Raw genomic sequence first — 13119 nt, 5'->3', positions numbered from 1 at the left:
TATTATTATTATTATTATTATCATTAATCAACGTCAAAATATTTATTTTTAAATTAATTTTAATTTTCACAAAAAACGAAAAAAACTGCCAGATCGACTAGCTAGTACACCTGTAAACAGAAACGTCATACAAAATAAAACAAGAGGGAATAGAGAGAAACCACATTCCGTTGCCATGTTGATTACATCTTGGCTAAGGCAAAGAAAATAAACTATACGCTGCTAAAATGTGCTAGGTGCACCTGGGAACTAAATAATAAAGCTTATAAAACTCTATATAATGGGGCAATACAACCAATGCTACTTTACGCGGCCTCTGGCTGTGATCATGTAACTAGTAAAAATTCAGTAGCGAGTAAATTACTCTCTCTTCAAAGCCAGTTTGCCATCAGAATTTCAAAGTGCTGCGGAACTGTTTTTATTAATGCCTCTCTGATACTAGCGGAGCTCTTTCCTTTGCCACTATGTATTGTAGGAAACGTTCTAAACCAGGGGTAGCCAACTTTTGCATATTATGCGCCAATTTTTTGATAGACGAGTTCAAATGCGCAGTGGCAAACCGTGAGTGTTAGCAGCCCGGGACGGAGAAAAATTTCGGCCTTAATTAGGTACAGTATTTCAATTTATAAGACGAAAATTCAGATTTGCCACAAAACAAGCAATGAAAAATGCGGTTGTGGTGTAGCTACCCGTATAAAATAGTTCTATATGACATCAGTGGTGTACGCGAAAGCATCGTGTAACGTACAAGCAAAAAGAAAAAAAAAGGTGAACAGGTCGATTGCACCGACTTGTATAAGAAATAAACTTGCCAGGACACACTGTAAAAAAATAATTTTTTATGTAATATTCATAATTGCAATGAAGCCAAATCTGGCAATGTTGCTCGGAACCGACTGAAGCGCCATTTGTAATCGTCCAATGCGCCACGTTTTGGCCCCCCCTGTTCTAAACGACTACAACAGAACTACAAATGTCAAGACTCAACAACGGTCTCTACTCCTAACTACGGCTGTTCATACGCTACGACATTGCAATTACCCTACTATCTCTGATCATCATCCTGTAAACAAGGTTATTTGGTGTCATCCGCTTCCTTCATGGATAATCTTGCAGGCATCAATAGCTACACAGATGGGTCCAAAAGCTCCCTTCTTGTCGACTCAAGTATCTCTCTCTTCCTCCAAACTTACATATTTTGCCAAAAATATGTTAGAAGGTGCAGATACCTCCCATATATCTCCTCTCACGTAGCAGCCTTAAAAATTATATTGGTGACAACGCTATGCGAAAGTGGAATCAGTAAAAGTAGTTCAGCAGTAAAACTTGTAGAATAACACGACTTTATTTTCCTAGTGTTGAATGTAGCTTCTTATCACTACTTAGCGATTTAACGTTTGCTACTGCTCAACTACTTACTGAGCGTGGTAATTTTAGAAGCTACCTGGAGATGTTTAACCAGGCACAAACTGCTTCTCGCTTTTGCTTTACAGAAAACCTAGACACCGTCGACCACGTGATCCATCATTGTCCAATTTACAATCAACATACACTTATTCTGAAATTAGAAATCTTTACGCTTGGTTTCAAGTGGTCATGTCCACTCGATAAGCTCGTTCAGAAGCCACTGTTTGATGCTTTTTACAATTATGTTGAAAAAATATGGAAAAAAGACTATTTCTAATTTCTAGTTTTATATTTTAGTTTTCACTAAAAGCCGAATACTAATTTTATGTTTATTTTGTATCGTGTATTTTTGTTTATGTATTCTTAGTGTTAAACATCCATAGGAGTTGTGCACTTATTCTAATAAAAAACAAGAGAAAGAAACCACCACACGGACTTTCTTCCATGAAAAAAATGTGTAGAGCGTGAATCTGCTAGCGTTATTACTCTATCACGTCACACGAGACAACAGCGTTCTTAATAGGAACCGCCAAATTGAAGCCAAATTCAAAACGCCACCACTCGAGATCAAAAAATAAAAATATTATGTAAGACTATTACTTCCCTACCAGAGTAAGAAATCGTAAGAAATCATTTACCCCCACCCACCCCAAAATAGCTTACGTAATTTATGGACGGCCCGTTACAATCAACCATAAAGTAAATAATTTTGTTTTATATGTTTTTCGCACAGGGATGTCGTTTCCACTATGGAAGGTATGGAAGACTCCATAGCTCATATTTTTGCAAGTATGGAATTCCATACTTCAGTTTATTGAACAAAAATTATAATTTAATGCAAGGCAAGCCAAGGCACTTGCTCTTTGTATGAAAACAAATTTTTTCCTTAAATGTTCACCAATCGAACTCTTACATAATTTAAAGTATCAAAATTTTTCTAACTCTAAGCAATTCATTACTCGGTAAGTAGCTCTAGATGCGATTTTTTTTTTAATATTCAATTTAAATAAATTATTTTTTTACTTCAAATTATCAATTATCTATTAAGGTAGTTGATGCCAAATGTCATTTTCTTACGAAAGCTTTGAAACTCGAGGTATCAGTTATTAATATTAATATGCAAATGTGCTTTAAGTTTTGTTAATATTTTGCATGCAATTATCGAGATACTCAAGTTTGAATTTGCATATTTTAAAAAGGCATCTTCTGGGTAACTAATTCAAAAACGCCTGTTTTTGTTAATAAATTAAATTTTTTTTTACCGTTAGTTTTAAAACATCTATTATTTTACGTAGATTTTTGTGTGAACTTTTTTGTGTGATTATTTATTGGGTGTAAAAATAACACTTTTTGCTGATCTATTTTGCATATAACTTATTTTCGTATTTTTCCAGGTAAATAAATTTAATTAATTTATTTCATTAATTTTTATCTGGACTTCGAACTCAAATGAGAGTTATAAATAAACACTTGGCTTTATTTCCATCACTTTTTTGATACGTGACAACAGTACGTTTCGGGCATAAAGCCCCTCATCAGTCAACTAAAAGATACAATTTTTTTAAAATATTACATAAAATATCTAATAAAACAGAATTATAATAATGTATATTTCTTACCATATTCATTTTTAATCTGTTATACATACAAGGTCTTAATAGGCGTGCACAACTTATTTTACAATAAGTGTAGTAATTTCCTTAGAATTTGCTATAAATGATCTTTTACTTATTTGACAATATCCAGGTATCTTAGACATAATCACATATATATCATGAAAGAGAAATAGACAATTTTTTACATTATTGTTTTTTTTAACTGTATCTGCGTTACACATTGCATTGCAGTTTTGTACTGATGTGCATATTACAAAGATATTATTAATATTAACAACAGCATAACTTTTATAGATAATTACAATCGATATTAATATGTCGATTTTCATCCAGTTCTCATTTATTTTTACCCTTAAATTTTTGTTGTTACAATTTTTGGCTGTTAAAATTAAGACGCTTTTTTTAAATTTTCTATTATATTTCTATTCTTTGTATAGGATTTTAGCATTATTTTTATCTACATTACAGTTATTTATTAAACAATGGTCATGAAACATATTCGATTATATTTGAGATCCGCAATATGTTCTTTTACTCGTATACTCAGTTTGCGTTTAGTTTCTCCTATATAGTAGTTAGTTGTATTACAGGTACACGGTATCTTATACACTACGTATTTTTAAAAATTGTCTTTTAGTTGACTGATGAGGGGCTTTATGCCCGAAACGTGCTGTTGTCACTTATCAACTAAAAAGTGATGAAAATAAAGCCAAGTGTTTATTTATAACTCTCATTTGAGTTCGAAGTCCAATATATTTGCAAAACACTGTTTCAAAAACAACATAATTTTTATTTGTTAGTTTTATTTTATTATTTTAAATTCCATTTATTTCTAATTTAATGGCATCAAGTCGTCACAGTTTGTCACAGTTAGCTGACTAGTTGTCTATGTTTTGGAATAATAATTTTCATATATAGGAATACTCGTATTGTTTTTGTAATTATATTTTTCCTCTACCCGATATTTTATTTATGTACTGAAGTTGTGTAATGCACGGAATAATGCGTAAATGTTATACAGTAGAGCCTCGATTATCCGACTCAATTGGGGACTGGAATTGGTCGGATAATTGAAAAGTCGGATAACCGAAAAGTATGAAAAAAATCCATTACTAATGTAGTATATTATTATATCCCATATAATTAGTATATCGCTATTAACCTACTTCGCGTTGAATTTTCATCGATGTTAAGCCTAACAAAAATTTTTAAAAATAATAATCGTCGCTATTGTATCGTTAAAAATTAGAAAATTAAGCATCGTTTAAATACTGGCTCCCTTTCATGGTCGAATGAGTGTTACCAGCTAAAACACGTAAAAATAATATTAAAGTAGCCAAGACATAGCCAAATAATGTAGCGCCACATCACTAGCGGACATTTGAAATTTGCCGACTAGGACGGTCGATTAATCGAGGTGTCGGTTAATCGGAGTCGGATAATCGAGGCTCTACTGTAATTACTGATATAATGTTTTGGTTTCGTATATAGCCTACGGACTTTGTACAAAGATAATTTTTTTACTGTATTATATTTACTGTATTTCTTTGTAATGCACAAAGTTTGTTCGGTATTTTTATCTTTATTCTGTTCACCGTACATAGCGTATTTTTACATTGTACTAAAGAAATAATAATTTATAACTCATACAAAAAATTCAATTATTAGAAATACACTTATAATGTCTGAGTTGTAAAAACCAGTGGAAGTGTAGCTGTAAAAGTCTTCTTTATATAAAAAATTGTTTTGAATAAAGTTTAAGAGATTACACTTCAGATAATAACATAATTAATAGTTATGTATATTATAAAATTTTAATTATTAATCAGATAAAATAATAATACATACCAGAAAAATATTCGAGAGAAAACACCAGCTGTATCGAATGGGTTACTTGTCTCTTTCCTCTCCATTCTCAAATAATTTCTCAAGTCTACAATTATCTGTACGATGCATACGTAGTCTTACTCATCAAGTCTATACATCTATCAGATGATATATAATACAGTATTTAGTTTAATATTTAAATGTTTAGCGTGTTATTTTTGTTCAGAAAACCTTGATGTTTCATCGGGATGTAATTAGCAGTTTAATTATTATTCAACTACATAGAGTTTTGTCACTGATATAATTTAAACTTAAAATGTTACAAATATATATAAAGAAAAATTTATATAAAGATTAAGAAATATATAAAAATATATTCTTATAATTAAAAAAATCCAGCAACGAATTTTCAACTTTCCTCGCAAATAGTGCTAAGATATATTAAGATAACTTTATCTTAATATTATCTGCAGCATCGTTTAATATAAGATATTAAAGAAATAAGTTACATTAGTATTTATTATATAATGGCAGAAAGCTTAATTTTTAAAATAGAAATGAATTAAAAAAGACTCTTTTCTGTCTCTTCACTGTCTGACCTTCTACATAGAGATGTACATAGGGACCAATAGCGCTTGGCCCCCAAGTGTCAAGGGCCTAAAAAATTGAATTATTACCATAAATTTTTAATACTTTTTCATTAACAATTAGCACCTTTCGTATAGTAAATATAATAATAATGATAATATATCATGTTATTTGTGTTATCTTAATCAATGTAAAGATTTTTAATCTAACAAAAACAGTGATCCCATTGGACTTTAATAAACCCTAATCTAGATCTGCCCTTGCTTTTAACTATTAAATTTTATCATCATTCGTGTCTTTATAATAGCTAATTTCACAGATTTTGTTTTTTAATCGTTATCTCATTTTGAAAAATTAAACGAAATAGAGCCAATATGCGCTTACACACACACGCACAAACGGAACATTTTTTGTTTTCGCTTTAGCAATAAGCAATCGGGATGAAAGTTCATACGATTTCCCTCATTATAGACATAACATCGTGGAATTTAAAAGATAGCAATCAATCATTTACACGTGAAATGACATTTCTATAAAATTATTCAACAGTTATTCGTCTTTCCATGCAAATCAAGTACCGTTCACATTATTCGAGTAAATTTCATAAATGTCATGCACATTGGGTAGAGAAATCACCAATGAATAATTTTAAACGAATTCATCGTTGACTATAACCAAATATTCAAAGCCGTTTGTTATAATTTTAAAAAGCCAAGAAGAAATAAATATTTTGAATAATGTAAAAATATACGAAAGGAAACGTTACAAAATTTTCAAACATTGTTTCAAAATTTCCGTTACAATCAACCGTAAGGCTGCGACTATGCAGACACAAACGAGCAAATTTTCCGAGCGAGCAAGAATATGCGGCGAGAAGAGGCGAAACGCAATAAATATCAGAACCTGTCAGATATATTCGAGAACCAGAGATTCGCTCTCGCTAGCGTTATTTCTCGCTTCTCGTTTGTGCATGGTTTTTTTTTGCGGAAACTAAATCTCTCGCAATATCTCGCTCGCTGTAAATTCGCGTCTGCATAGTCGCGCCCTAACGAGAATGACTTAGCTTAATAGGCTCTTTCGCGCATGTATTTATAATAATTGTTAAAAGTTCGGAAAATCGAATATTTAGGAAATTTTTATTGTAAAAAGTTGTCTTTTAATAACTGTGAAAGGTCGATTGGAAGTCTTCAAAAACTTGCATAAATGTTTTATGCATATTATGAATATGATATCTTTACATTATGCATATGATATATAGGCTATGTTTATGCATATCATATGTTTATGCATATCATATGCATTTCTTAATATCATGCATATGTATCAATAATGTACATGATATGTATAAAATGTAAAAACTTTGTTCTTTTACGTTTTAAACTATTATTATAGCTTAAAAATTATTTCAATAACAGATACAAAAAAGTACTTATTAAAGATATATTTATATTATCAGAGTTCTATAAACAGGTCGAAGTGTAGTTGTAAGAGTCTTGTTTATATAAAAAAATCTGTGATTAGAATTATTCTTACGCGAAAAGTTAAGCCAGCGACCATACCAACAAAAGTTTTAGAAGATTAACTCACTTAGGATCCATGTAATTATTCCGGCTATATATACACATTTTGGTAGAAACTACGACGGAAGCACCGTTAGGAAAATGGAGGCTTCTTATGTGGCTGTCCGTAGATGTTGGATATAAGAGAAGGCTATTATTGACCTAACGCAACCTAAATATGCAAGAAAAACTTTAAAACTGAAAGTTCAAAATTAACATATAAAAATTTAAAATTAAACAAATATATTGTTTCGAAAGTGGAAAGTTGTATTAATTATAAAAATGAATTTAATTTCTGAGAGTAATGAAAAATATTATCGAGATGGGTTGATAAATATAATAATAATAAGCGCAAAGCCCAAACAGTTAGGAGTTGAAAGTTGAATATTAGTACACAGTTACGGTACGTCACGAGAACGCACACTAACAAGTAAGAAGGAATTTTTCGAAATTCCCCAGTGGCGTGGGTGTCAGCCGCCCAAGGCAGAGGAAAATTTCGTCCCCCCTTATTTAGGTAATTCAATTTATAAGACCAAAATTCAGTTTTGTCACAGAACAAGCAATGAAAAATTCGGCGGTAGTGCAGCGACCTGTTTAAAATAGTTCTATTGGATATTAGTGGTTTGTATGAACGCGAATGAATCGTACAAGCAAAAAAAAAAGTCAACAGGTTTCGCAAGAACTCCTCGGATGTAAAAGTTACTAGTTCACCCGGCGAGCCGATTCCCGGACTGTCCGGACGATAGCACTATCGTAGGCGCGATGCAAGTATAGATTAGGATGTTTCAAAATTTTACAAAATATTATTATTATTTATTGTGAAATTTTGCCGCCCCCTCCCTCCACGGTACGCCATTGAAATTCCCCACTCAACGAAGGGGAGAGAGAGAGGATAAAGGCGTACCCTGAAAAACTTGGCTTCTATTGTACTATTTTAGATGTGGTTTTTTTCGTTTATGACTGCGTTTTAGTAGGCTACCACATTTAGTAGGGTACCACGAGGGATGAAAGAAGTGTACTCCTTAACAATGGAAGTGTTAACTAACAATGGAAATCTTAAGTAACAATGAAAGTGTTAATAATGGAAGTGACAATAATAAACGTGTTGACAATGGAAGTGTTAAGAAAAAGCAACGTGCAATATTTACAGGCGCACATGCGAATTTTTGCGTTTATGCAGTATATGAAACATACTTTTAGACCCGTCTAAAAATTTTCTAATTAGTCTGGAAACAGGTGGAACTAATTCTTGCATTCGGCGAAAACAGGTAAGATTGGCATGGGCGTAGCCAGAGTTTTGTTGTGGGGGGCCTAGTGGAGGCCAACCTGACACAAAATTGAATTATTTCAAATTATTGTTCTTTATTGGGTACCGAGCAAGCCATTCACCCTTTTTTAGTATTCAAAACTTTTATTTTAGCTTTAGGTTTTTACAAATCGACTCAACACTTTTTCGGCTGTGATTTTCTGGGGGGGGGCACCAGGTTCTCTGGGAGGGGCCATGCCTCCCCTGGCTCCCCCCTAGCTACGCCCATGGCTGTAACGTAATAATCTTAATCTTCGCTATCGTTACTTTTTGCCCGAGCAACGCCGGGCTTAACTGCTAGTTAAAGATATATTTATATTATCCGAGTTGTATAAACAGGTCGAAGTATAGTTGTAAGAGTGTTGTTTATATAAAAAATCTGTTCTTGTTTCTGGATTAGATAAAATTTGTCTTCTTTCAAATCAAAAGTATGATATACATAAATATAGGCAGAATTAATTCTTGTTGTTAAAAGGATATAAACCACACTCGTACCCAGCAGAAGTAAATAAATAAAAACTTAATCAACACCTTAATGTTCGCTGAGATATTTTTTTTATTATAACAAACGCTTTCGATCTATTCAATAGATTATCTTCCGGTTAAATAGAATATTACTTAAATGGAACAACAAGTTCAAAAATACTGATAACCAATAACATAAGAATATACCAACACGCGGGAGGAAATATATTAACTCTATAATCATAAAATCTACAGTATAATTTAAATACTTTAAAATTCGAAAATTAAAGCGTAGTCTACAAAAATATAAAAACCAAAGAAATCAACAGGAAAATGAAGAAACTAAAATTCTATATAATAATAGTATCGATAATTATAGAATAGATAAAAATATAAAATTAATAGAAAAGTTTATTCTTAAGTATAAATATCTTTCCATAGAAGAGATATCAGAGTGGAAAAAATCCCTTGTGTTAAATAAAACAGAGTATGTGATTCCTAAAGATATTCTTGAGACAATGCAGACAGGATTAGACTTTAACGGTCCTAATAGTTGGAGAGTGGTAGATATAATACTAGATATATAAAACGGACATTAAAGTAGACACAAAAAATTCGGTTAAAGTTCCACGGTTCTCGAGAGAGACAGAGAGAGTTTATAATAGTTGCGCGTGGCGATAAATACCTTGTATGAAATCTTGATCTGCTGCAAGCCGGTTGGAAAGAAAGGAAGACAGTTCTGAATGACAGTTCCTGTTAGCACAGTTCTGAGTTAACTAGATATTATGCGATAAGGTATCCAAAGGAGCACAGGTTATCCGTATATTTTAACACAGGAAAAATTTGAGTGGTCCGATCGAGGGACTGGTAAAAAAATCCCTCACTGTGTTCTTTTGTTCTATATTTGGAACCGACGAAATCGAGATATTAGGTCGAGAGGTGATGAGAAAGCGTCGTTGTCAGGCCTGAGAACTTAACAGACGTTTTGCTCCCAGGTGTTAAAGTTGACAGTTATTTAACTAAAGTATAGCTACGATGTGATGTTAGGGGACAATGATATAAACATACTGAAACTCTGAATTCGAATCTTTACACTTTGGTTCTATAATGGCGAAACTTCCGGTCGCCATTTTGAACTATTCTCGAGACTGCGCGATAACAGATATTTTGAACGAGGAGGACACGCCTCCTAAACTAAAATAACTTATTTATATTTAGTAAATTTATAAAAATATTACTCACGTTAGTGATTTTTTTTTCTTTCCTACGTTCTTCCCTGACGTAGTCGATTTCTCTGCACTTGTTACCGTTCTCTTTTTTGTCTTACTAGTCAATTTTTTTGTTGTCTACTCCTTCCCCCTCGTTCCTGTGTTTCCTTCTTTTTAATATTAGAAACTGGTGTGGCGGGAACACTCTGCTTCCAGCCATTTTGGTGTTCTTCCGATACCTGGATATATCATACTCGAGTGTTTTACAAATATTTTAAATCTTTCTCCGGGTTTTCTAGCGGGCCAATTTATGAACTTCTTATGCATAAACAAATACATGTACCCTGTTTCCCCGAAAAGAAGACAGTGTCTTATATTAATTTTTGCTCTCAAAGATGCCCTAGGATTTATTTTCAGCGGATATCTTATTTTTCCATGAAAAATAATTCACATTTATTGTTAAACAAAAAAATTCCCAAGTCTAACTTAAACGAGAGTGACATAAATCTGGTCGTGTCGAACTGAACTTACGAAGTTTCCGTGCCGGAGTGGACATCCCACTCTCGCTTCAACTTAACCTTTTCGTAGCATCGACATCGAGCTCGACGACCAATTAGTGCTTACTGAACCGCAGCACTATGCAAATATGATGTGGCGCGATTCCCGGCCGACCAATTAGCCATCACCAGCCGTAACGTTATTCAAATCTGTGATTCCCAAGCCATAGTCTTATTCAAATCATGCCGTGTGGCGTGATTGTCTGCTGACCAATCAGTTACTTTCAAAAAGCAAATGGCCTCTTTCAACCATCTGTTGATGACCGTTACCAGTAAAAAAACTTTGCGAGGTCTTACTTTCGGGTGGAGGCCTTATATTTCGCAATTCAGCAAAACCTCTGCTAGGTCTTATTTTCAGAGGATGTCTTATTTTCGGGGAAACACGGTATGAGTCCGACAGATCATTCTTGTAATGCTTTGGCAGGATTTTTTAATTTTTAAATAACCCTATAACCTTTCAAATATTTTGAGTACGATCACCCGTTTTGGGGTTTTTTACAAAGTTTTTTGAATGAATAACTGTTCTATGTTCAATATCTATCTCTTCAATGTTGTCGATGTGATTATATCCCTTCCATTCATCGGTGATAATTAGACTACCAGAATTTACAAATTTAGACACAACCCAATTTAGGGTGGTTTCAGATCTGTCATTCCTCCCTGCATATTCATCCTATGACTTATTTTGTAAATTTCAATCTACAGTCGACTCCCTAAAACACGGTAGATACGTTCCGATGTTTTAGGAGACCTTACCAATCACAGCCCGGCACGTGTGCAGTTTACGGACTTGCGGCTGTTTGAAAGATTTTCTTCCATAAAATTAATCGATTCCTAAACTAATTCGACTCAACATTTCCAAAACACGTATAATCTTTTGGGAATAATCCGTATAAACTATGCTACAAACAAAAAGTTGTAGGATTACTTACCGAGTATGCACCGTTCGACGTCGCCATTGATTAAGCTTGTTTTCGTCGCGGAGCTGCGCACCAAACGGCGGCCGCGATTTCTGATAAGTTATTTTTCTGCGAAAACTTCGTTGAACTTTGAGGACATCATTAATATAAATAATTTTTATAGCCGTTGAATAAGAAATGCTTCTTTCACAAGAAATGTATAAAATTACAGTACTGTATTAGACTTACGGTTCTTAATTTACATACTGTACAGACGTTAATAAACTCAAGTGACCCGCCTAAACTCTCTGTAGCGTGGCGCTGGACGGCGGAAAATAGTTCGGCTGCCCGATGACGTTTTACCGAATTATAGGATTTTTTACCATGTTTGTACGGATACCTTCGCAATTTTTTCGCCGTCGTATAGGAATCCGAACTATAGGAACCCGTGTTATAGGGGGTCCACTGTACGCTTAACCTAACTTTTTATAGTTAGCAAGTTTTCAAGAACTTAGACGAGTTGATGACTCAGAGATAAATGTTTATAGATGTACGTTGGCTCTTCTGTCAGAGTTCTAAAATTCTTGGCAATGAAATCCGTATGATTATAGAAATGAAAGGAGAATCAACAATGAATTTACAATAAAATCCTGCTTCGGGATTTGGACTTTATTACAGATATTCTGCGGCATTTAAACGACTTAATATAAAACTTTAGGGTCGAAACCCTTTTTGCCACATTTCTGTCGCACTGCATTAAAGCATTTAAATTAATGTTAAGTTAAAAGTTTTGTCGAAATTTGGAAAAAGAAATTGCGAAATTGTGATTTAATTTATTTTCCTTCTTGCAAAAATTATAAAAAATTATAAAGTTCTGTTTGTATCCTTGTCTACTTCGGCCTTGTTCATTATTATACTGGTGTAGATTCCGATTACTAAATAGAAGAGAACGTAGTTTATAGTCAAAAGGAAATGTTTCTATTTTTACGGAAACAAAAGCTTCACCATAATAATAAGTGCGAAAAACAACCAGGTCCAAGTAAAGAAGGATACATATAAAAATTTATAAGAGTTATTATACATGACTTTTTCATTTTCTTATTTGAAATAAATTTCAATAATTATGACAATTAAAAATTCTTGCTGGCTGAATCACCTTTTATCTTTTACACTAAACGGTTTGGTATGAGAAGTTTCGCATTTAGCAAACAAAACTACTCGATTATTTTGTTTTTTCTTAAAACATATCTTGAAAATTCCAGTGTAAAAAATACCAGAGTATACATCAATTAATTAATTTGACCTCATAGCTTGGAAATCTTAATTAAAAATTATATTTTTGTGTGGATTATTAAAATAATTAATAAATTGCGATATCTCACTTGAAAACCGCGCTATAATCGATATGTTTTTTATGGCAAACATATTACTCTTTACAATGTTTAAAATTAATATATAATACAAATTTAAGATTATTTCTGAATGTTAAATATTGCAGAAAAAACATTATTATACGAAGTAAAAAACTGTGTTTCATTTTTATTGTTTGTAAACAGAGAGGCACGAGTTTACGTTTGAACAAAAGAAGTCGCAAATTTCTGATGTGTTTAGGGGTCAATTTTCACTTTTTCTGCTTAAACACCACGAGTGGGAATTGGCGAAATGAAGGTGAAGATATTTTTTTAAA

At 32.8% G+C, this 13119-nt stretch overlaps 1 protein-coding gene across 3 annotated transcripts in view; it reads right to left on the bottom strand.

Moving 5' to 3' along the window:
* Nucleotides 1–10087, bottom strand: part of LOC111626373 (multidrug resistance-associated protein 4-like) — a 169210-nt gene extending 159123 nt beyond the window's left edge. Inside the window, exons 1-2 of one of the 3 annotated variants that reach the window (XM_023369722.1) lie at nucleotides 10011–10087; nucleotides 7026–7169 (exon numbers count right to left, since the gene is read on the bottom strand). In XM_023369722.1, the coding sequence (XP_023225490.1) occupies nucleotides 7026–7063 (38 nt within the window). In that variant the 5' untranslated portion in view covers nucleotides 7064–7169; nucleotides 10011–10087. Of the gene's footprint in view, nucleotides 1–4871; nucleotides 5137–7025; nucleotides 7170–9453; nucleotides 9884–10010 lie in introns of those variants that run through there. The other 2 variants (XM_023369721.1, XM_023369718.1) reach the window with 2 other exon arrangements.
* Between the last annotated feature and the right edge of the window lie 3032 nt (nucleotides 10088–13119).

The sequence above is a fragment of the Centruroides sculpturatus genome, unplaced genomic scaffold, assembly GCF_000671375.1.
Source record: "Centruroides sculpturatus isolate CEXI.00-Female unplaced genomic scaffold, Cexi_2.0 scaffold400, whole genome shotgun sequence".
Lineage (NCBI taxonomy): Eukaryota > Metazoa > Arthropoda > Arachnida > Scorpiones > Buthidae > Centruroides > Centruroides sculpturatus.
The sequence above is the reverse complement of the archived record's forward strand: the minus strand, read 5'-3'. Positions and strand labels throughout refer to the sequence as shown.